This window comes from Panthera uncia, chromosome B1, assembly GCF_023721935.1.
Source record: "Panthera uncia isolate 11264 chromosome B1, Puncia_PCG_1.0, whole genome shotgun sequence".
In the NCBI taxonomy this organism is placed as follows: domain Eukaryota; kingdom Metazoa; phylum Chordata; class Mammalia; order Carnivora; family Felidae; genus Panthera; species Panthera uncia.
Genome location: NC_064811.1, coordinates 180,519,239 through 180,543,632, shown reverse-complemented (window position 1 = coordinate 180,543,632; position 24,394 = coordinate 180,519,239). Strand labels below are relative to the sequence as shown.

The following is a 24,394-nucleotide window of genomic DNA, read 5'->3' as shown; positions in this document are numbered from 1 at the left end:
AAGGCAGCCATCTGTAAGCCAAGGACAGAGGGTTCAGAAGAAACCAACGCTACTGGCACCTTATGTGATTCCAAAAGTAGGTACACAGCTGGTCACAAGGACAAGGAACTGATGGATGCAAGAGAAGCACCATTATTCCAAATTCCAAACTAAGCCCCAAACCCAGGAACTCTGAACAGGTTGTGAACACAGATTCAAGTGTTCAATAATGGCAGGAGGCAGGTGATTGGATGTTTGTTACTAGGACTGTGTATGAGAAAACTCAGTCGTGGGAAGACTCAGGCTTAGGAGCTGAAACTCCAATCCCTGTGTCAAGAAATGACAAGAAGTGGGAGACAAGAAGTCACCAAGGAGTAAGGCAGAAATCAGTTACTAGAAAATGAAAATACCAAGATCAGAGGAGGCCTGACTGAATAAACAGGAATTGGATGGAAGAGTCATATGGTCAGGGTCTATACAAACCATTGTAGGGTGTGTGTGTGTGTGTGTGTGTGTGTGTGTGTGTGTGTCTGTCTGTCTTGTAACATTATAGCACATAAAATAAGATAGATGATAGACATTTTCTGGTTTGGGATATAACAGCTAAAAAAAAAAAATCCAGGGGGGCACCTGGGTGGCTCAGTCAGTTGAATATCTGACTCTTGATTTTGGCTCAGGTCATGATCTCACAGTCGTGGGATCGAGCCCTGCATTGGGTTCAGCGTTGGTAGGAGCCTGCTTAAGATTGTCTCTCGTGCTGTCTTTCTACCCCCCTCCCCCACCTCAAAAAAACCCCCCAGAAGTTAGTAGAACTATGTAATATTCTTCATATATGATGAATACAGTATGAAATATATAGTTTAATTGTACTTTATTTTGTAGCATATAGACAAATAGTACTAAAGAGCCTGCCAAAGGCAAACCCTTGATAAATATATAATAACCATAAATTCCAAAAAGTATATATTTAACATAATATATAATATTGTATAAAATATATAAGAACTTGCTACCAAAGTTTATATTTTTGGTCTCCTTAAATTAAAAATATCAAATGTTCATTGGGGTTCCTGGGTGGCTCAGTCAGTTAACTGTCTGACTTTTGATTTTGACTCAGGTCATAACCTCACAGTTCGTGAGTTCAAGCCCCACATCAGGCTCCACACTGACAGTATGGAGCCTGCTTGGTATTTTCTCTCTCCTCCTCTTTCCCTGCCCCTCCCCTGCTTGTGTGTGTTATCTCTCTATCTTAAAATAAACAAATACACTTAAAAAAATTAAATATTCGTGTACACCATCTGTAGAAATATAAATTTATTCTTATTTACAAGTTACTATTTTATTACTAATTTGTTTTCTGAATTCTAATTCATCTCATGGTCAAAAACACATAATTGCTTATAACCTAGCAATTTGTGCAGATAATGCACAAATCATGCGATTTTATACAACATATAATTAAATGTATCTTATTTTGAAGTTTTTGGCTGCTATTAAATTATGTACTTAAATTAAAAGATACCAAATTCACATTAATTGGTGATAATTACCACAGCCCGTGGCATCACATCTGTTCAGCCAACAAGACCACTGGTTTAGCCAGATCCCCTCCTGCAAGGCCTTCAATCTTTACAAGACAGTCACTTGAGGCATGTGTAGTGATTAAGGTGTTGCCTCTGAAGCCTGGTTTGAAAGTCCAGCTGCCCATCTTGGTAGCTGTAGCCTTTGGGCAAGTTACCTAATCTTTATATCCTTCATTTTCCTCATCTGTAAAATGGGAATGATAAGAATGGTTCTTTGTCGTAAAGATTCAGAGTTAACACATGTAACATGATTACAGTAGCATTTCATACAAAAGAGGTGCTCAGTGAATGTCAGCTATCTATCCACATTGTTATATACTCTCTCCCTTGTTTTCAGAGGAGAGAGCCTACCCACCCTACCCTTCAAGAATCCTGCCCTCTCCAAGGAACCAGCATCCTTTCTTCTTGTTTCCTTTCTAATGTCACGGGGCAGGTGGGGATAAAGAATGGCTACAGCAGGGCTAGTTCTAGCATTTCCCAGCATGCCTTTGGGGGCAGCTGAGCTCATGTTGGCCTTTCTTTGAATTTAGAGTGTGGGGTACTTAGTGCCTTCGGACTTCAGCTTTGAGCTCAGCCACCATTGTGGGACAAAAGGGAAAAGTCCATTTGGCAAGCTGTCGTGTCACTTTGTGAAGCTTAAACATTCAGAAGCCTTCCAACATGGCTTGCTTTCTGCATGATCGGAGAAAGCGTTCACCTCTTCCAGTTTGGCACAGTGTTTGTCAGAGGGCAGGCAACCCTGGCCTCACTCTAGTATTATGTAAGCATTCAAAAATCCCCCTCTTTTTTTTTTTTTTTTTAAGTCCCAGGAACATGGAGCTTTCCGATCCTGCCCTTGCCTGCGTATTATCTGGGGAGTTGAGTGGGTCAAAACATTTTGAAAATCATAGTTTCAAATATCTAGTTAATGTTTTATACCCTACATTGTTTGAACTTCCTGCTGTGGAGGTGCAAGTCCCATTTTCACATTTCCCCAAGGCAGCCTCCTTATTTCTAACTTCTTTCATATGAGCAATTTTGCTACTCATGCTTCTTTGAGGTTTTTTAATTTGTTGGGTATTTTTTGTTTTTGATTTTTTTTTTTAAGTTGAAAGCTTTGCTCTGGACCTTAAGTTATGTTTGGATTTTTCCTCTGGGAAGAAGGACACATTTTTAAAAACACAAACTTGCAGTTGGCATAAAATAGAAACAAATAGAAAATGTTGGCTCCACATGCAATATTCACAAAGTTTTCCAGAGGCAAATGCTATAGCTAATCATTTCCATATTTGCCTGGAAAACAGCCTGAATCTTTGGAGTCTTTACTATTCAGCTCTTTGGTAGGAGATTACATGTAAGCAAAGAGCTCTATCCTTAACAGGGTTAAAATCTGCTTACTTTAATGAAAAGTGTTGTACAATCTACTTGACCACAGAATGTAAGCTTTTGAGCAACATTGAACTAATTTTAGGTGATGTTTTTCTTCTTGTTTAATTGCCAGAAAAGGACCTCTTTCTCTCTCTTTCTCTTTTTTTTTAAGAATCCAACACGCACAAAGAATGTGCTTCTGAATCTCAGATATAAATATACGAATATAGCCTAAATCATCACAAAGATGAACATCTCACCACAGCAGTAGTATATGATTGGTCTTAACCTGGTGAGGGCTTCAGAAAGTGACAAAGGGTCTTTATTTTCTTGTCTAATTCCTACTGCCCATTCCATCTTTTTGGCATGCAGTATATCTCACTTGTAACAAAATGGATTTGTGACAATTTGGCATCAAAACAACGAAAAAGAAGAAAGAACTTTAAAATATGCTAGCAGAATGGAATTATCCAATCAGGAAAAGAAAAGAAAAGAAAAGGTTGTTTTTTTAAAGGAAGGAAATTAACAAAATGCTAAGGGTAAAATGTGAAAGTCAGCTATAATTTAAGTTATAGTGTTTTTACTCAAAACTCTGCAACTAAGTATTCTTGAGACGATCTCTTGACGGTGGCCACCTACTTCAACCACCCCTTACACAGCTTCCTGGATGTTGAACCTGTAGTGAGGTCCATACTGCCAAATTCTCTAAAAGTGTGTACAAATCAGCCTAGATGAGATCCAGTGGATGTTAATTTATTCTACCTTCAAGTAGTTTAAGAAATAGATACTACTTTTCGGCGACAGACTGGTAGTTATGTTTGCTTCAAAGGTCAAAGAAATATTGGGGCGCCTGGGTGGCGCAGTCGGTTAAGCGTCCGACTTCAGCCAGGTCACGATCTCGCGGTCCGTGAGTTCGAGCCCCGCGTCGGGCTCTGGGCTGATGGCTGGGAGCCTGGAGCCTGTTTCCGATTCTGTGTCTCCCTCTCTCTCTGCCCCTCCCCCGTTCATGCTCGGTCTCTCTCTGTCCCAAAAATAAATAAAAAATGTTGAAAAAAAAAAAAATTCAAAGGTTAAAGAAATATCCTGGCAAAAAGAATGTGGGGATAAAAGGAATAGCAGAAGCTTGCGATTTTTAGCAAAAGCACCTAAGAATGCATGGACTGTTGGAAATTTCAGTGGGCTACTAAAAAATCTGCTGAAACTGGGAAGTTATAAGAATCTAACAAGAAGATTACTACTTTGAATTCATCTACAATGTTCAGGATGATTTATAATGCTGTAAGTCAAGATAACCCATATTATATTATTTGCTCGAGGTTCTATTTCTACTTTAATTTAGCTTCATAGGAGAGATAAGTTCTCTTATTCTGTCAGATAAGGCTATAAGTTCCACTTAAATATGCTATGATCTATTGAACATATATAATTTTTTAAGTGTTTGCACAAAAATCAGAAATGAGAAACCAAATCCCTGTTTTATTTCTTTTTTATTTTCATGATCATGTCAAGGAGATAAAATTAAATACTAGAAAAGGAAATAAGACTTTCCTAATATCTACTAGAAGATATACAAGATGCAATTTTAAAAAGCTGATTATCTACACCATGTGTTTATCTATCTCCATTGGTATTGAGTAATCTTATCCAGAGGCTCCTATGGGGGAAAAAAAAGGCATATAACAAATGTTACATTACCTTGTTTTGCAAACAGACTGTTCGGAGATTTTTAATGATGGGTATAAGCGCAGTGGATTTTACAAAATCAAACCTCTCCAGAGCCCAACAGAATTCTCTGTTTACTGTGACATGTCTGATGGAGGAGGATGGACTGTAATTCAGAGACGATCTGATGGCAGTGAGAACTTTAACAGGTGTGCTAATTATGATGCAAGGATTTATTTGGAGTAGCATGTGTGAGATTTGTAACAAGTAAAGCGTTTTTATTATATCCTGAGGTCTATAATTAGAATTTCACTCTTTCCAAATAAGAATACTGAAAGTGCATTTGCTAATCAAAAAAAAATATTGGGGGGTGGGTAATTGGGGAGGGTGGTGGGCACCTTAATTACTACTGCAAAGGTCCTTTTGGGTTCTGCTAAAATCAGCTTTCATTTCAAATTTTTTAGAGGCTGGAATGACTATGAAAATGGCTTTGGAAATTTTGTTCAAGAAAATGGTGAATATTGGCTGGGTAATAAAAATATTCACTTACTGACCACACAAGGTAAGGTTTGTCTGATATCAAATTCACTTGAAGTATAGTTAAAACACACACACACACACACACACACACACGCACACACACACACACACACACACACACACACACACACACACTAAAGGGGCACCTGGGTGGCTCAGTCAGTTGAGCTTCAGACTTTGACTCAGGTCATGATTTCATGGTTCGTGGGTTTGAACCCCACTTTATGCTTTGTACTGTGACAGCTCAGAGCCTGGAGCCTGCTTCAGATTCTCTGTCTCCCTCTGTCTCTGCCCTTCCCTACCCCCATCCCCTCCTCTCTCAAAAATAAATAAGCATTAAAAATAAAAATAAAAAACACGTTAAAATGTTTTCTACTAAACCATAGGCAATGGAATGAATTCAGTAAGTGCTGTGTTTTGCAGATGCCAATGATCCCTTTCGAGCAACAATCCCCTTTATAAAATGTGGCCACTTAAAACTAGGACTAGAGGCAATGAAACTAGATCTGGGCTGAGGTGGGAGAGTTCTCATCTATTTATTTTCAATTTATGGAAAGGAAATGTAGTGTCCTAATCCTTCTTTTTTTAATGCCTCAAATTCCTCAAAATAGCCATACTGGGTCAACTATCTATTGCCATAATAAGTGTGTAACAAGCTACTTCAAGATTTGCTGACTTAAAGCCACACTCATGTATTATTCCTCACAAATCTACAAGTTGGCTGAGCGGTTTTGCTCATCAGGTCTGTGTTCTGCTGATCTTGGCTGGGCTTGCTCATGGGTGTGTGACCAGCTTCCGGGTCTGCTGGGAATTTAAGGGGGAAAGAAGTAGACTCAGTGGAAGGAGTTAAAAGTCGCATTGCAAACGTTGAGGCAAAGAATTGGGCACTTGGGGCTGTTTTATACAAATACCCTAATAAATATCCTGTTTCCATCCCCATCAACTTTTAATTTGAAAAATTTCAAAGATACAGCAAAACGGAAAGAAGATTCAACCTACCACCTGGATTCTACACTACCATTTGCTGGTTTTTTTTAAATTGTTTTCATTACATACCTATCCATCCATCAAGCCATTTTATTTTATTTTATTGATATATTTCAAATTGCAGACATCTATACATTTCCTGCTATGTACCAGTGCATGTGTATCTTCTCCTAGAGTTCAGTATTTGTCTAAAATATCATTTGATGAATTTTCTCAGCTTCTCTTTGCCATGTTCATTTACTCCAACTCATTGCCTTCCTTGCCTCAATTGTAAGTCTGAGATTGTAGTCAGCCCCATTCGGGTCTGATTTAGAATGTTTCATAAAAGGCAATTGTATTGCTTAACAAAGCATGCTATATCACACTGGCAATGCATTAAACATAAAAGCAAGGGTTTGCTTGTTTCATTCAAGTTAGGGAAAGTGACTGGTGTTTTTATATCCACAATTCATAAGTATAATTATAGGGATATAATTATAATTATAGGGATCTTTGAGACACTATAGAAGATGAATAATCCTAGAACCCTGCTTGTCCTTCTTGTGATCAATGCTATCTAAATTTATATAAGATTTCCCTTCCCTCAGTGTATTTATTTTATTTTATTTTGAGTATTTTATGATATATATAACATTTATCATAGTGCCTTTTTTGCACATTAATATTTATCGGGTTTCCTATCGAAACTATGAAAACTCCACGAAGTAACCCTTAGCTCCTTGCAAATATACAAAGTTCAAATTAGTTGTTAAATTATTATTAAATGCTCATTCACCCAGATGCACTTTGCCAACACATCTGCTTCCCTTTCGTGTTTTAATGGGTACTCGGGCTGCTACTGTCATGACAGCAAAAATGTATTTATCAGTTCTAGGTTTCACAACCACATATCACATCATCCCAAGGAAAAGCATGCCTTTGTCCCTGCATTCTTTAATTGTGAGCGCACCTAAGGCTAGTGAATTTCCCCTGAAAATAGCTTTATCTCCATTACATAAATTTTGACTGCAAGTGTTTGCAATAATATTAATTTAGGAACGGTCTATAATGGCCTTTTTATTTATTTATTGTCCATAAAGATATTTAGATGGTTACCTGAAACATTGAGACTGACTTTATAGCTCTTCCATAATGCAAGGTATTTAACTTAGCCTGCCATACTGTTCTCATCCACTTCACAGTCTTGGCTCACATAACCATTACTGCCCTTCCATCAGATTAGAGGGGCCTCTTCCAAAATTCCACCTTAGAGAGCTCCATGGGGGGCAGGGCCTGTGGTACTAAAGCACCAAGGTCACTGGAAGTTTACACTCCTCCCACACTCAGTAAGGGGCAAGCTGGCATTTCCTGCCCAAACAACCCTGAGCTTGTTTCCAAAACCTGTTCATGCCTCTTCTTCATCTAGCCCCCTTGAGAAGATGGTGTTACTGGTGTGCACATCTCTGAGCCTGAGGGGAGGTAAAGCAACAACTTTTAGTGTGGGTGTAAACAGAGCTTGGATGTGCAGCCTAGAAAGTGCACAAACGTGGTCGAGGCCCTTTTTGTGTGCATGACTGAGACAGAGATAGGGATAGGAAGAGAGGAGGCTGACCACAGACAAGACCTGGGTGATGGGGCCAGAGGGTCTCTCTCCCTGGGCCTCCATGTTCTGGCTTGGATCCCAAGGAGACTAAGACTGTAAGTTCAAACCTGATCTTCTAGGTCATTGTGAAATTTTATTTATCAAAGTAGGAGGATAGAACATATATTATCTAACAGTTTGTTTGACTTATAATTTTCTGGTTCCTGACTCTTCAAAAAAAGAGAAAGAGTAATAACTGTGATTCACAAATGATGGGACAATGGAGAAAAGAAGATGGCTTGACGCGACCAACTAGTTATTATTTACTTTTAAGATTAACATTCTTACTGAAAGTAAGAAAAAGAGGATAAATGTTTAAACTTCTTAAAACTTCTCTTCTTTCATTGTTAGGCTTCTTAATGTATTAGCTAAATAATAACTTAGTTTCTGTTGTTCTTTGTCAAGTGAATTGTACTAGACTTGACCTATGATAAATCTAGTAGAAATTTTCCACCTTCAATGTTATGTTCCTAGCTCTTTTCAAGCAAAATACACAATGAAATGTTCATGTTGTAAATACAATAGAGCCACTGTTTATTCTTTGAAAACGGAATGATAGCAGAAGGAAACAGTTTAAGTAAAATAGAGCTATGAATTATTTTTAAAATTCAATAAATCAATGTCATCTCACACCTCAAAAATATCCTATTAATTCTTGTTGTTGTTTTTTTTTTTTTTTTCAGGAGACTACACTTTAAAAATTGACCTTGCAGATTTTGAAAAAAATAGCCGTTATGCACAGTATAAACTTTTTAAAGTTGGAGATGAAAAGGTAGTAAAATTTTCAAATAAGTAACATTATGAATTAATGTATAAAATATAAACCCTGAAGTCAGTGGAAACAAAAATACACGGTAGAACCTGTTTTTTGTTTATTAAATAAACATATTATTAACTAACATTAATTATTAAATTATCATATTACAGTGACAACTGATAGTGGAACTTGCCTCTTTGTCTTTAGAAATCCTATGAGTTGAATATCGGCGAATATTCTGGAACAGCTGGAGACTCCCTTACAGGGAATTTTAATCCTGAGGTGCAATGGTGGGCTAGTCACCAAAGAATGAAATTCAGCACACGGGACAGAGATAATGACAACTACGAAGGGAATTGTGCAGAAGAAGATCAGTCTGGCTGGTGGTTTAACAGGTTTGACATTTTATAAACACTATTGTAATGGCGTTGATGATATCTCACTGGTGGGCATTAATTATAACATGAGGTAATGTTGTCTTCTTTGTAGTACTGGTATTATTATGTAATCACACTTACTAGAATTCTTCAGTGATGAAGTATTTTTGAGGATTTGTTCATTGTGTGCATTAATAAAGCTTGAAAGGTGTTACAGAAATAAATCAAATTACTACTTCTGCAAAGATTGTTTGCAACCTGAACTATGGGTGAGTTATCACAAATAGTTGGCCACAGATTGACATGAAAGAATAGGGAGCATTTATCATAAGAGAAATATTTTCAGTGTTCTAATAACCAGTTTGGTCTTTACCTTCTCTTATCACGTGATGGCCATGTTATTTTTGTAAATTTTTCGATGTAATACTACTTTTAAATCACAGTGACTTCCACTGAGCTCCTCTCAGTGCAGAAACTTCCTCTACAGTATTCCTGACGCTTAATTCCACCCTCTGGTTGAATACTTCAGTGTTACTTTATCAGCTAGCTCACTCTGGGTTTTTTTATTGTACTAAGTTTTTCCTTTTATTCATCTGAATGCTGCCTTCTTATACTTCACCAGATTTTCTTCTCAGTAGTTAAAGAGCAATTGTAATTCCTTTTCAACATAGTGCTGCAGGCAGTGGATGAGAAGACATTTATTGTATTCCTCAATATTTTCTCTCCTCTAGGCCAGATATGCTTGACTCATTGAACTGTTCTCCACCCAAGATGGTTTCCAGACAGCTCCCTTTGTTGTAATTACAAAGTTTAGGCAAGAATGGAAACTTCATACAGTCTCCCTTAAAAATAACCTGAAGCGTCTGCTGTCTGCAAAGCAGATGTGCCCCAACTGTTAGGCAGTGCATGAGTTTTGAACGTCTTCTTTTCTTGTTAGAAAACAAACACTACTTCAAAATGTCTGGACATTTAAATTTTCCATTATAGAATCTTTAGTGAGTATTCCTGGAGTGTCAGATTTTCCAAATTATTGAAGACTATTCATTTAAGTTCCAAATCCAAATTTTAACCTTTTTTTTTCTTACATAAGTACTTACAAAGCATTTTAGAATCCTGTCTTATGAAGTAGAGGTATATCAGGCAAATGTTAACTTTCCTGAAAATCATGGGAGTCCTCCCTATGAGCATTTGGTGATTGCAGGGTGCTGGTTTTAGAGTTGTAGATTCTGCGGGGATACAGCTAGTTGTGGGTAGTGTGGTGGGTCAAGTTGAAACTCAGTGGTTGTAAAATCATTATTTTCTCTGGATTTTGCTTTTGTTTTTTACTTTGTGTCACTTTATAAAATTTTGGTCGCTTGTAAAGGAACTAGAGCACATACATCAGTGAGAGAGAACAGAGAAACAAAGGTATCATCCCTACTTAACAAACCAAAAGTGATGATAGTCTTTTCCCTAGTGGTTTTCTTGTTCTTTTAAAAGGCCATCTTTGTCACTCTCTCTTCCTCCTCCTTTTACTTCCCCTGTCCTTCTAAGTTAGCATTATGTAAAAATTATCAGCATCATATAAAACTGACACATAATTCACTAAGTTGCAAGCATCCCTTAATGTTTGATTTTGAACAGAAGTGCATATACAGAAAAACAATCATATCAGTTAATATTACCATGTACCTACCTAGTTGACTCGGCTTGGATTGCGTCTAAATGACAACTGGCACACATATTAACACAGGCAAATAAATAATTTACTTGACTTTCGATATCGGGGTTCAGAGATGACAAAGAAAGGTAGCTACTGAGCTGGAGCTGCCTAAGAACTCATCATTATCCGTGAAGTCAAATGAGATGATATGTCTGTAGAGGTGGAAAATCAGTAAAGTTAGAGAAAAAGTCAATTGTTCCAGAAGCTTGGTGCTACGTCTACAGGTCTCCTTTTCTTGTAGTTTGATCCTATCATTTTCTTCCTCCTTATCCTTTTTTTTTTTTTAATCCTATAGTTCTTCTAACTTACATGAAGTGTTGGCACTTCATAATTATTACTCACTAACAAAACGTTCTTTCTCCACATGGCAAAGCGGTCACTGAGCGTTGATGTGTTCTCCGCTCTGCATTTGCAAATGCATTCACCAACAGAGCCCCAACCATCTCCCAGTGTGGTTGCAAGTCCTGTTCCAGAAACTGAAAGATGCTGGACAATTGGTCTCAGAATAGCTAAGATGTGGGGCACCTGGCTGGCTTAGTCAGAGCATGTGACTTTTAATCTCAGGGTCGTGAGTTTGAGCCTCACATTGGGTGTGGAGCCTACTTTAAAAAATAAAAAGAGGGGTGCCTGGGTGGCTCTGTTGGTTAAGCGTCCAACTCTTTTTTTAAAACCATTTTTTTTTACACTTTTTTTTTTTTTAACATTTATTTATTTTTTGAGACAGAGAGAGACAGAGCATGAACGGGGGAGGGACAGAGAGAGAGGGAGACACAATCGGAAGCAGGCTCCAGGCTCTGAGCCATCAGCCCAGAGCCTGACTCGGGGCTGAAACTCACGGACCGGGAGATCGTGACCTGAGCTGAAGTCGGACATTCAACCGACTGAGCCACCCAGGCGCCCCAAGCGTCCAACTCTTGATTTTGGCTCCGGTCATGATCTCGTGGTGCGTGAGCTCAAGCCCTACATCAGGCTCAGTGCTGACAGCACAGATGTCTCTAGGAAAACAGAGATGGGCCAAAATATATATTCCAGAGGCTAAGTTTGTTATCTTCTTTTCTAACATTACCTTTCAGGTAGTTTTAAAAACACAGTAGGCTTTGACATTTGCAGAATCAGCATACATAGTTTCAGATTTAAATTAGGAGATTGTCAGGATGGTCGGCAGGAGCAAATCACTAAGATGGTAAGTGGACCGAGCCAACCATTCAGCATCTATGGGTAAATTATATGCTTTTTTGATTCAACAGTTTGGGTCCTTTCCATAGAGTTTTCAGAACCGTCCCTTGCAAATGTTCTCCTTATACCCTAATGTCTGCCATCGTTTTGTTGGTTAATCAATAAAGAAATATGTAGTGACTCATTGCTAACAGTACACAGAAAATTATCACATACGCCTAGCTATCCATATCAGGGACAAAATTTACAGATTTTAAAGGAGGAAGTGCGACATTTTTAAAATGTATGATTAGCTAACCCACTTATCTAGATTGGAAAAAGAGAGGCTAAAAAATTAACTCCGCAACTTGGACAAATGATTATGGGTCAATTGCTGGGAAAACTTTAAGTGGTGGTTTAGGTTTTGTTTGCTCACCCTTGAGGTTAAAATAATGGATATGTTGGCAATTTTTAAAAGAGGGGGGAGGGAGTCTGCAGCACGAAAGCTAAATCTTGGCAGCGGAAAGGTGAACACGTAAGTGCAAATTATCCAGGGAAGCTGGTTACAAGGCGCCATGCCACACCCTGTTTCCTTAAATCATACCACTCTTGCAAAGGCCAAAGGTTACAAGGTCATGTTTTCGTTTGCTTGCTTTTTTGTATAAAAGCTATTAAGACCAGAAATGCTTCTTTTACAGTACACGACAGGTGACCTGGGCTATATCCTGAGTTTTGTTAGGGCACACAAACCCATCAGTTAAACCCATCTGCTGTAGAAATCTCCCGCCTTCTGGAAACTAATAAACATTCCCTTGTTGGGGCGCCTGGGTGGCTCAGTCTGTTGAGCATCTGACTTTGGCTCAGGCCATGATCTTGTTCGGGTTCGTGAGTTTGGGCCCGCATTGCGCTCACTGCTTCCGACACAGAGCCTGCTTGGGGTCTCGTGTTCCCCTCTCTCTCTGGCCCTCACTTGCGCGCGCTTTCTCTCTCTCTCTCTCGAAAATAAATAAAACCTTAAAAGTACATAAATAGATAGATACTCCCTTGTCTGAAAAATGGCAGAAATCATAGTCAAACGCTTTTATCGAAAAGGCTTAGGAAGGAGCTTTCTAGTCTGATTGTTTTGTGTTTATTTTCTCTTCCCACTAGGTGTCACTCTGCAAACCTGAATGGCTTGTACCACAAGGGCTCCTACGCTGCTAAAACAGACAATGGGGTTGTGTGGCACACCTGGCATGGATGGTGGTATTCTCTCAAGTCTGTGGTTATGAAAATTAGGCCACATGATTTTATTCCAAATATTGTTTGATTTTCCCTGCTGGGCTTTCTTTCTGCAATTTGTCTCGCTTTAGAGTGCTTTGAAAAATTGGACCTCTGAACGTATACATACACACGTAGATGGCAACTGTTACGTGTGCTACTTTTCATTCCTACCGACCTTTATTACTTATTGCGCTTTCGGCACAGCAAATACGTGAGTCCTTCAAATAAATACAGATTATTGAATTCCTGCATGCAGAAGTTTACGATAAGCGCTTACGCTAAACAAAAAATACAACAGTGCAGAAAACGTACCATGTTTAGGCAATAACACGAGCATAAGTACATAATAAATTAAGTATGAACGCTGTTGAAAAACACATGAAAAAAACAATAAAAAATTAGGACGTGAATTCAAGTCTCTGCTACCGAGCTGGAACTCGGAGACACAATTTAGGATCTCAATCGCTATATGACAGTATCCTGTATTTTTAAGCTGTTGGTATAGGTTAAACACTTCTTTCAGAAGCCACATTTTAATTCTTATACCAATCCTGTGAGGTATTATCATCCCCATGTAACACACCTGGAAGTTTGTGGCTCTGAGATTTTGTGACTGCTCAAAGTTACAAAGCTAATACATACAAGGACTCAAATTCGAATTCAGATACCAATTCCGATATGAAATCCAATGTTTTGCTACCATGCTAGGGCTTTTTTTTTTTTTTTTTTTAAATGTTTACTTATTTTTGAGAGAGTGTGAACGGGGGAAGGGCAGAGAGAGAGGGAGACACAGAATCCGAAGCAGGCTCCAGGCTCTGAGCTGTCAGCACACAGCCCGCCACGGGGCTTGAACTCACAAACCGTGAGATCATGACCTGAGCTGAAGCCACACACTCAACCGACTGAGCCACCTGGGTGCCCCTACCATGCTACAGCTTCTTGTGGATAGAACTTGAATAGGTGAGATGGAGGCAGAGAACCTTTCAAGTGAGAGTAAAAGTAAGAGTTAAGGCAAGATATTCTAAAAAATATTCGAGTACCAACTATCAGGCACAGAGGATATAGTTCAAGCCCAAATGAAGCTCTTTCTTTTTTTATAAAGACATGCACTAAACATATAATCAAAACAATATAATTTTAAAATCTGATAAGCATGAGGGAAAAATATGTTCCTGGGGAATGTATAGCAGGGACCTGACCTGGCTTGGGGGAAGGGAATCAAAAACCTTCCTGGAAGAACTTTTTGAGCTGAGGTTTTTTAACTGGTGTAGGCGGGAGATCTTTGTAAACCTTTGTGTAAAGTATGCAAAGTAGGAAAGTGCAAAGAAACAAAAAACAGGTTAGAGAAGCAATATAGCATAGGGATCCTTAAGTCCTTAAACCAAGAATTCTGCCACTGGATAGCTGTGTGACTTGGGTAGGCTACTTAATTTCTCCGAGCCTCAGCTGTCTTATCTGTAAAATGATTATGAGAGTACCTGCCTCACAGGGTTAGGCTGAGGATTACACAAGCATTTCAAATGATGCCTTGTGCAGAGTAAGCAATGAATAAGAACTGTGTGATTATTAGTGAAGTAGGCATTAAGGGATAATACTAACAGATGTCTTGAAATAATAGGTCACATAAAGATGTTAAAGTTAGTTGTGCTTTATCCTCTAAGCACTGCTTCCGAAGCAAGGCTTCTCAATCTTTAATGCCATACAAATTACCTGGGGTCTTGTTTAAATATAGATTTCAATTTGGGACTGGGCCCCAAGGTTTTTGTTTGTAAACAAGTTTCCAGATGATACAGATGTTGCTGGCCTAGGGATCACACTTTGAAAGCAACAATGTAGGAAACTGAGTTCTATGGGATGGTAATAATACAGGAAACAAAAGGGCTTCTTGCTCAAATGAGTTTGGGAGATGACCACAGATGATCTGTGCAAAATTAAACAGATTTCTTCTTTTTTAAAATGTTTACTTATTTTTTTTTTTTCAATGTTTTTTATTTATTTTTGGGACAGAGAGAGACAGAGCATGAACGGGGGAGGGGCAGAGAGAGAGGGAGACACAGAATCGGAAACAGGCTCCAGGCTCCGAGCCATCAGCCCAGAGCCCGACGCGGGGCTCGAACTCACGGACCGCGAGATCGTGACCTGGCTGAAGTCGGACGCTTAACCGACTGCGCCACCCAGGCGCCCCAAATGTTTACTTATTTTTGAGGGAGAGAGAGAGAGAGAGAATGGAGAACGAGTGAGGGAGGGGCAGGGAGACAGGGAGACAGAATCCAAAGCAGGCCCATGCACTAGCAAGGTCAGCACAAAGCCCAAAGTGGGGCTCGACCTTACGACCTGAGCTGAAGGCGGACACTCAACGATCTGAGCCACCTAAGCACCCCGATTTCTTCTTTTTAATATTCTATTGTGCATTCCGAAGTTCTAAGAGGGACATATGGTATGTTGCACTTTTATATCTAGTTAGGAGGATGGTCAGCTGCAAGGTGTAAATCACCTGATTACTCCAGTCCGAACAAATAGAGATTTGTGCATCTTAAGAACTCAGAAGGCAGAACGTCGCCGCCCTACGTGCAATGTGAGAGCTGCTATCTCTGCAATTCACTTTGCTTCTCACTGCTTCAAGTCCATGTCAAAAACAGGAAGAAGGGTGAAGGGTCAACAGACTTCAATTTATACCGTATTGGTCAGAATTGTGTTACATGGTCACTCCATCTGGAAGTAAGATCACGAAAGAGAATGTTGAAGTTTACAGTCTTTAGAACATGCAGGCAAGAGAAGTATCTGCCAGGGCTCCTGGCTGTTCATTTTTTAATGCAGTCTCGTGGGAACAGTGTTCCATATGCCACACTTTGGGAAGGTATAAATATGGGGCACCAGTGAATTTTAAATATGGGTATTATTTGCTCAGGTAGTAGCCTGAAGAATTCACACAATTAGGAGATCAAAAGAAGAAAAGCTTTTAAAGGAGGGGGAAAAAAACCCTAAACGATTCCACAGAGAAGTGGGAGAGGAGCAAAACACGTAAATTACATAAATGTCAGGATAATAGTTTTTCAATGCAGAAGGAATAAAAAAAAATGTTAAGGCCATAAAAAGATGAAAAAGAAAGCATTCTAATGAAAGACCACTGGATTTAGTGATAATGTTGTGTGTGTGTGTGTGTGTGTGTGTGTTTAATTTCAATGGACTGCGGGGAGAATAGCCAGAGGCCCAAAAATAAAAGCAGTTAGAGAAAATAGGTCATTTGAGGAGTTTAGATATAAATGAACTAGTTTAGATAGAAACTGGACTAGTTTACCTGAAGCCAGGAATGAGGAAGATCTCAGTCACATTTCACCACTAAAGAGTTATTTATTAGGCTCCATTACTTTTCAAAATGCAAATATGCTTTTAGAGGCCCCTGGCTGGCTCAGTCCGTAGAGCACGTGACTCTTGATCTTGGGGTTGTGAGTTCGAGCCCCATGTTGGGTACAGAGATTTTTTTTAAATAAAGTAAAATAATAAAATGCAAATATGCTTTTAATTTATATCAGCTGATTACATGTTAGGGCCAGTAAACTCAGGAGTGCTTTTTGTTTTTGTTTTTAAATAGTGCAAAGGATAGAGAAATGCATCAAGGCTGATTGTCTGACCTGGCCAGAAGGGCTTTCTACCAAGAGACAAAAAGCATTTTTTAGAAAGGAGAGGGGCTATGTTCCTGAAACATCAAAGTATCAACTTCACAAGTCTGTCCAAGACCTACAGTTTCAGAAAGGCTATGAATCGTAAAATCAAGATCCATCCATATAGCCCACAATCTATCCTTTGGCCAGCATAAGATAAGCTGGGAAGAAAGACAAGTCAACAAATAGGAATTACACTGAGTGAGAAACAAGATGGCTTTGTGCTTAGCTATTGCCCAGACTGTTAGGAATTTAAATTTTATCTTTGCCATTTTTTTTTTTACAGCTTTGTGCTGAGTATTTTCATCTCTAAAATATGAATAATAGGGGTGCCTGGGTGGCTCAGTTGGCTGAGCATCCGACTTCAGCTCAGGTCATGATCTCATGGTCTGGGGTTCGAGCCCTTCAACTAGCTGGCTGCTGTCAGCACAGAGCGCACTTGGGATCTTCTGTCCCTCTCTCTCTTTCCCTACCCCGCTCATTCTCGCTCTCTCTCAAAAATAAATAAACTTAAAAAAAAGTCTTAAATGCTATTAATAATGTAGCCATCCCACAGTAATGTTGGGAGGATTAAGTGAGATAATACTGTGTGTGGCATTACAGTAGAGCCCCTTCTCCACGGTTTCCGCAGCTTCAGTCACCTGTGGTCAACCGTGTTCTGGAAGCAATGATCCTCCTCCTGAAGTATCCTCAGATCACTAGCAGCCTAATAGCCCACAACACCTGTGTCAGTAACCTCCCTTCCTCTCCTCATGTAGACATTTTATAATGTCATGGCATCTCATGAAGAAGTCAGAGTACAGTGCAGTAAGGTATTTTGAGAGAGCGAGAGAGACCACATTCACGTAACTTTTATTAAAGTATATTGTTGTAATGGTTCTGTGTTGCTAATAATTGTTATTAGCCTCCTACCGTGCCTAATTTACAAATTAAACTTTATCATAGATATGTACATACAGGAAAAAACAGGACACATAGGGCTGGGAACTATCCAGTTTCAGGCATCCAATAAGGGTCTTGGAACATACACATACCCTGGAGATAAGGGGAAAAAAAGTACGAAGTGCTCTGTTAACATTGACTATGATGATGATGATGGTGGTGGTGGTGGTAATGCTCATGAAAAAGAGGAAGGTAAAAAAGGAATATTGTAGTGGTGAATTGGAGTGCTGTGTGACCTTCCCCAAGGGCTGGAGGTGTGAGGAGAGGAGATGGTCAGAGGTTCTCCAGAGAAGATAACATAGAAAATGAATTACAGCTCTGGATAAACTATATCTTCTTACGAGCCCAGTAGTCCAGGTTCTTAATATTACTAAGATTTAAAATCCTCCAAAATCAAATAAGTCAGTCAGAGAAAGGCAGATATCACATGTTTTCACTCTTATGTGGAACTTGAGAAACTTAACCAAAGACCATGGGGGAAGGGAAGGGGGGAAAAATAGTTTCACACAGAGAGGGGGGCCAACTTATAAGAGACTCTTAAATACAGAGAACAAATTGAGGGTTGATGGGGGGGGCGGTGGGAGGGCGAGGAAAACAGGTGATGGGCATTGAGGAGGGCACTTGTTGGGATGAGCATTGGGTGTTGTATGTAAGCAATGAATCATGGGAGTCTACCCCTGAAACCAAGAGCACACTATATACACTGAATGTTAGCTAACTTGACAATAAAGTATATTGAAAAATAAATAGAATCGGGCGCCTGGGTGGCTCAGTCAGTTAAGCGTCCGACTTCAGCTCAGGTCACGATCTCGCGGTCCGTGAGTTCGAGCCCCGCGTCGGGCTCTGGGCTGATGGCTCAGAGCCTGGAGCCTGCTTCAGATTCTATGTCTCCCTCTCTCTGTGCCCCTCCTCCGTTCATGCTCTGTCTCTCTCTGTCTCAAAAATAAAAAAACGTTAAAAAAATTAAAAAAAAAAAGAAAGAAAAATAAATAGAATCAAATCAAATCAAATCCTCAAAAATTAGAGGTTGAAACCTGTTGTAGACATTGTCTGCTTTCACGGTCTCTAGAATGGACCCAGGGGAGACTTACGTTTTGACAATGTGACTCAGGCTCCTTGCAGGGAACGCAGAGGTTTTTCCCTTTCTTCTTTCATTCAACACAACTCAGGGTTTTTTGTTTTTTGTTTTGTTTTGTTTTTTTCTATTTTATATATTTAGGTTCCATATAATACTTCGTGATTTTTTTGTTTGGTTGAAAAAACAAAGAAGAAAGCTATTCATCTCTAAAAGGAGGTTTGGACTTCTCCCTTCATTTTATAGATGAAGAAATTTTCTGCGTTTTTCTGATGACAGGTATTTCTGGGAAGGACTTTGTTACTTCCCTGACTCAGAAGAATTCACAAGCACCGTAAAGCCACGGCTGTACTCTGTGTTCTCACGGACGCTGGCCCTTCACTTAGAATACTGCCTTAAAAAGCATCTACACCCAGTACAGACTATGCTCTGGGGTGGGCAAGTCTAAGACAAGCTGCAACCTTTCAAAGAGGATAAAAGAAGGAATTAGGCCTTCAGTCATAACAAGCCAACCCCGTCTCAGGGAGAAAATGACATAGGGTATTGTCTCCCTAACTTAACTCCTGGGGTGTTGGCATTGTTTGCAGTTTCTAGGCCTTTCTAATTATAGATGTGCTATGTAATATTGCCTCCACCTGCACCTATAACACTAACAATGTTCAGCACTTAACAGTATCAAAGACTTTCCCAGCTTGAACTAATTAATTCACACAATTTCAACCATCTGGGACAGATAGTATTATTACCCAGGTTTTACAGACACAGAAAACTTCAAAAGAGGTTTCTCCAAGGTCACATAGCAATTGGAATGGGCCAGGAGCATATTTTAGAGGTACTAGGTTTTTACATTCATTAGAAGGCAACAACATTGCACAGTTCGGATTTGGGGGTAATTTGACTTTTTTTTTTTCCTTCAGTGTGCTAAACAGATACTGCTTTGTTGGATACTAGCTCTCTCTGTGGTTCCTTTTGTAGCTTGTATCCCTCATGGAATGATTATACCCTTAGGAATTATCATACACGTCAAAATTCTTGGGAGTAGCAGGTAGTTTGGAGCTCTGAAAGGTAGCTAACATAAGCCAGCTGCTTTAACTCTCTTACTTTCTTCCTCTATTACACCTGCAGTATCTCTTTTCAGGTAAGTGATATTAGAACACAGAGCTCTTGAAATGTAAAATGAAACCCCAGAAAAAGTCGGTTATAAAGGCTTCTCTGTCCTCTCCTGGTAGCCAACCAACTAATTCAGATTCTTAGGAACTCACATATTCCTCAAAGAAGGTCCTTCAGAGAGAATACCAGCTAAAAAGCTAAAGACTAAAATCACTAGTTTTTAGAAAGATTAAAATAGCCCAGGTTTCCCTAGTTTTGAGAAAGTTAAATTTGAAACAACACGGGGAAACTCATCGGTGGAAAATCACCATGATGCCCTTGCAGTTTTGGGGCTGGTCTAATAGTTGTGGTTTGAAAGAGTATCATATCCTCCTGTATTTACTCATGGTGAAGTGGCAGGAAATCATATACTTGAAAATATAAATAAATAGTCAAAAGCTGAGAGACTTTTATAGAGGCAATGATTATGCAAGGTAAGCAATGTCAAATTAAAATGGTATGTTCATAAGAGTTCCATGTTGTCTCGGACCAGTAGGACCAGAAAAGAAATTGTTCTGGAAGCTTTCAGGGTATGTAAGGAATTTGGTGAATATGGTTAAGAACTTTTTCTAAGTAGGGATCTTTTGAAACCCAGGGTTAAAGAACATCTGCATATGGTTTGTATATGATGAGTCAGCATGTAGTAGGATGTTCACAGAGGAACTTGGAATTTGGAAGGGCAGTGTGTTTTACGCTCAAGGCTGTTTTCAATATCAAGTTGTAGGTCTGGGCCACTTAATTTTTTTTTTAAGTTTATTTATTTATTTTGAAGGGGGGGCAGAGAGAGAGAGGGAGAGAGAGAGAGAATCCCAGGCAAGCTCTGAGCTGTCAGCAAGGAGCCCGACGCAGGGCTCAGCTCACGAACTGCGAGATCATGACCTGGGCCGAAATCAAGAGTGGGTTGCTTAACCGACGGAGCCACCCAGGCGCCCCAGGGCCACTTAATTTTTTAAAAGCTCCATAAATAGACCTGACTCACTCCAAACTTTCAAGATCCTTGGTGTCATTCCTCAATACTCTTCTCCGTTCAGAGAAGTAGAGCAGTTTGATGTACTGGTTTCAGCTCAAGGATGATTTTCCAGGATGAACGTAACTGTGAGAAAAGCGCATGTGAGAAGTTCAGGTTCACGTTCTCCGCAGTTGTCTGAAACAGAGTAAGAACACAGTATGCGGTGGTGATTACACTATGCACCTGGCTCTCAGGTGTGCTTCCTAAAGTCTTGACCAACTCCGGGGGGTCGGGTGCCCGAGGCAGGGTGCTAAGACAGCTGGTAAACCCTCCATGCTCATTCCTCCACCTCGCAAGCTTGGATCGGACTTGCCAAGGGGCCACGGAGGCCAGCTGCTCCTCTCGTGGTTTTATAACTTAACAAAATACGAATCCCTGGAGCTCACTGATCACTTTAGTTTTTCGTAGGAAAACATTCACATCACGTTTCTTTATACCATCTTTGCCATCATCCAAAACTTCCTGAAAGAGCCTATTTAGAGACTCAAACTTTTCCATGCTGGAGGCTGGCCCAGAGGGAATTTTTTTTTTTTTTTTTTTTTTTTAAGTGTGGAGCAGTCTGTTTGGCCATTTTCAGTTACTCTTTTTTTCCTATATCCATAAATAAAACCTGCCAAAACACAGTCTTCCATGCCAAGACGTGAAGAATACTTTCCGGGCTAGACAGTGCTTTAAAAGACAGCAATTTAAATATTTTAAAATAAATATTTATTCATTTTACCTAAAAAACATTTTGTTAAAATTTCCTGAAGTACCAGAAGGAAAACAGAAGGAGCCTTCTTCAGCATTAGGAGGGGATTGTGCACACTGGGTGATGGAGAAAGTTTCCAGCAGCGACAGGATCTGAGGGCACTCTTGTTAGCTTGTTTTTAGCGCTGGTGTTTACTGGCAAGAAAGGGGGTGCCAGACCTGAAACTCTTCACAGAACTCAGGTTCTGTCATCTTGGTAAGACACTGTGACCACTGTCTCCAGAGCCGAGTACAGTTGAGGCCTCTTCTCCCTGCCTGCACAAAGTGGGCTCGAGCAGACACTGCCTCTAATGGCCCACAGACAGCTTTGTGGGTCTGTGACTACTGCCTCCTGGGTGGGATCACACTGGCTTTGTTTACCCTGCAAAGTCACAGTGGCAAAAGCTGCCACCCAGAGTCGATGTTCTTCACAGATCAAATTCTAGGAGAATCCAAGCTTTTTCCTCTCCTGCCGCTGGCTCTTCCTCTGTAAGGGGACAGCCTGGTGAACTCCCTAGACGTTGGCCCAGGCCTTCACATTCCACATTTTCTGCCACAGCTGCTCAGTCTTTGGGAAGGCTCCATGCCTGGGTGTGGGGACAAGTTCACTCACTAGGAGCTGGTGTCAGGGACTTAGTCCCTCTGGTAGTTTCTCTCTTGTACCTTCTCAGGTGCTGATTCACCGGTTCCTCCTTAGGTAATAATAAGGAAGGGCAGGAATGTCTTCCCTTCCTTCTCAGGTAATGGAAATGCCCTCCGAGCAACAGCTTTATTTATTTTGGTTCTAACGTTTTTGTCGGTAATTTCTGGACAGAAAGGAAGGAAGGGAGCCATGTCTGGATGCACCCCGCAAATCACATCACAGACACGGACACCTCCTTTTTCAGTGTTCCATATCACCTCTGTGCAAACCAGAGCTCAATGTCAGAAGACCTTGTTTCAATATTTTCTATCCATTATCCTTTTGAAGTTTTGCTATCAAAGCTAAGCTGGAAATTGAATATCAAGTTTATTAAATCAAGTAGAATTTAAGGTCTTGTGATAGCTGTTCCTCTGTGTTCAGTTACAGCAGTTGTTACCAAAGGTTATGTATGAATAAGATAAGATAAGATAAGATAAGATAAGATAAGATAAGAAAAAGGAAGTACCTATAAAAGCACAAACAACGTAAATACAACATACATAGAAATAATCTTCTAGGCATTTAGTTTAAGGTCAGATTCATTACAGTCTCTTGAAAGGCATGCTTGTTCTCTAAATAAGTTTTCTTGGTCCAGGCTGTTGGATGCCCTATAACTGCCAAGGCAGCAAAATTCCCTGAAGGTTTCCAGCATCAGGTTTCCCTGGCACGGGTCCATTCAGTCTTCCAAAGCTGATTACTTTGCCATGGTGGATACTGACTGTCCGCTGTAAGCCATCCACACTCTTTACATAATGTTTCCAATGGTTGTACAGTTGGATGGATACATACACAGGGCATACACTTGACTAAACATTTGGGTTTAATAATCCCTTATCCTGATGCTGATTAGATCCAAGTTCTACAACCCTTCAGCTGGATGGTTTGGTATAAGCAGGCCACTAGGAAGAAGATGGGCGTATTCATCTCTGTGGACCTCTTCTATCAAAATTTTCATGTGACATTATGGTACAGTAATGATTGTTAACGATAGTTACCTTTAAAGAGAAGTATAAAGGGGGGTGCCTGGGTGGCTCAGTCGGTTGAGCGGCCGACTTCGGCTCAGGTCATGATCTCGAGGTCTGTGAGTTCGAGCCCCACATCGGACTCTGTGCTGACAGTTCAGAGCCTGGAGCGTGGATCCTGGAGCCTGCCTCTGTTTCTGTGTCTCCCTCTCTCTCTGCCCCTCCCCCATTCACGCTCTGTCTCTCTCTGCCTTTCAAAAATGAATAAATGTTAAAAAAAATTAGAAAAAAAATAAAATTTTTAAAGAGCAGTATAAAGGATTAATTAAACATATATTTGATAAATGTGTTTTGAGTAACAGATATATTATTAGTTACCACAACAAAATAATGAAAAATTAACCTATGCAGAGTTCATAGTTGAGTGCAATAACACAATAAAATAATTAGAATAAATTAGAATCAAAACACAATAAAATAATTAGACTGCCTTTGCACTTTGTCTTACAATAACAGTCTGTACAACATGCTATGGAACTTGCAAAGAATGAGCTACAAATCAGATCTGTATTGGGACCGTGAGTTGGATGGAATTAACACGCTGTTATTCACAAAGATTATGTAGCTACCAAAAATAAGCTAATATGATCGTGGGTCCATTAATAGGAGTATAAGTATAATATTTAGAATCAGAATAGTAGATATAGGTAGTGACACCTTTGGACTCAGCCAACTATATATGGAATATTGAGTTCAATTTGCTGCCGAAATTAAAAGGATAAATTAAAATAAGATTAAAATAAAATAAACCATAAGCTGATTCAGAAGAAACTATCCACAGTGGACAAGATGAATAATATATCGCTCAACTCGTATATCCAGAGAACTCTAGGAGAAGCATGTCCGTAGTCAGCAAATATCTGAAGAAGTTTTATGAAAAGATGTGTTATATTGTATATTTTATACAAGACCTCAAGAGTAAATTAAATAACTTCATTAAAATACACGAGGGATGGAAACTGAAAATATGCTAATTTTGTCTAAATTTAGAAAGAGTACCCCAGAATCAGAGCTATATAAAAGATAAAATAATCTGCCTCTTGACTTCATAAGATTATCATCATGGGGTTTACTTAATTGAGGCTAGACCTTTTGCAGAGAATATTGCAAATGCAGCGAAACATTAGTTGGGAAGTTAAACCAAGTGACCT

General features: G+C 39.6%; 1 protein-coding gene across 1 annotated transcript in view; it reads left to right on the top strand.

The window, feature by feature from the left end:
* FGL1 (fibrinogen like 1) overlaps positions 1-13,216 on the top strand; it is a 29,095-nt gene extending 15,879 nt beyond the window's left edge. Inside the window, exons 4-8 of the mRNA XM_049631763.1 lie at positions 4,621-4,780; positions 5,036-5,133; positions 8,403-8,491; positions 8,684-8,871; positions 12,860-13,216. Coding sequence (XP_049487720.1) covers positions 4,621-4,780; positions 5,036-5,133; positions 8,403-8,491; positions 8,684-8,871; positions 12,860-13,019 — 695 coding nt within the window. The 3' untranslated portion in view covers positions 13,020-13,216. The remainder of the gene's footprint in view (positions 1-4,620; positions 4,781-5,035; positions 5,134-8,402; positions 8,492-8,683; positions 8,872-12,859) is intronic.
* Positions 13,217-24,394: the final 11,178 nt, after the last annotated feature.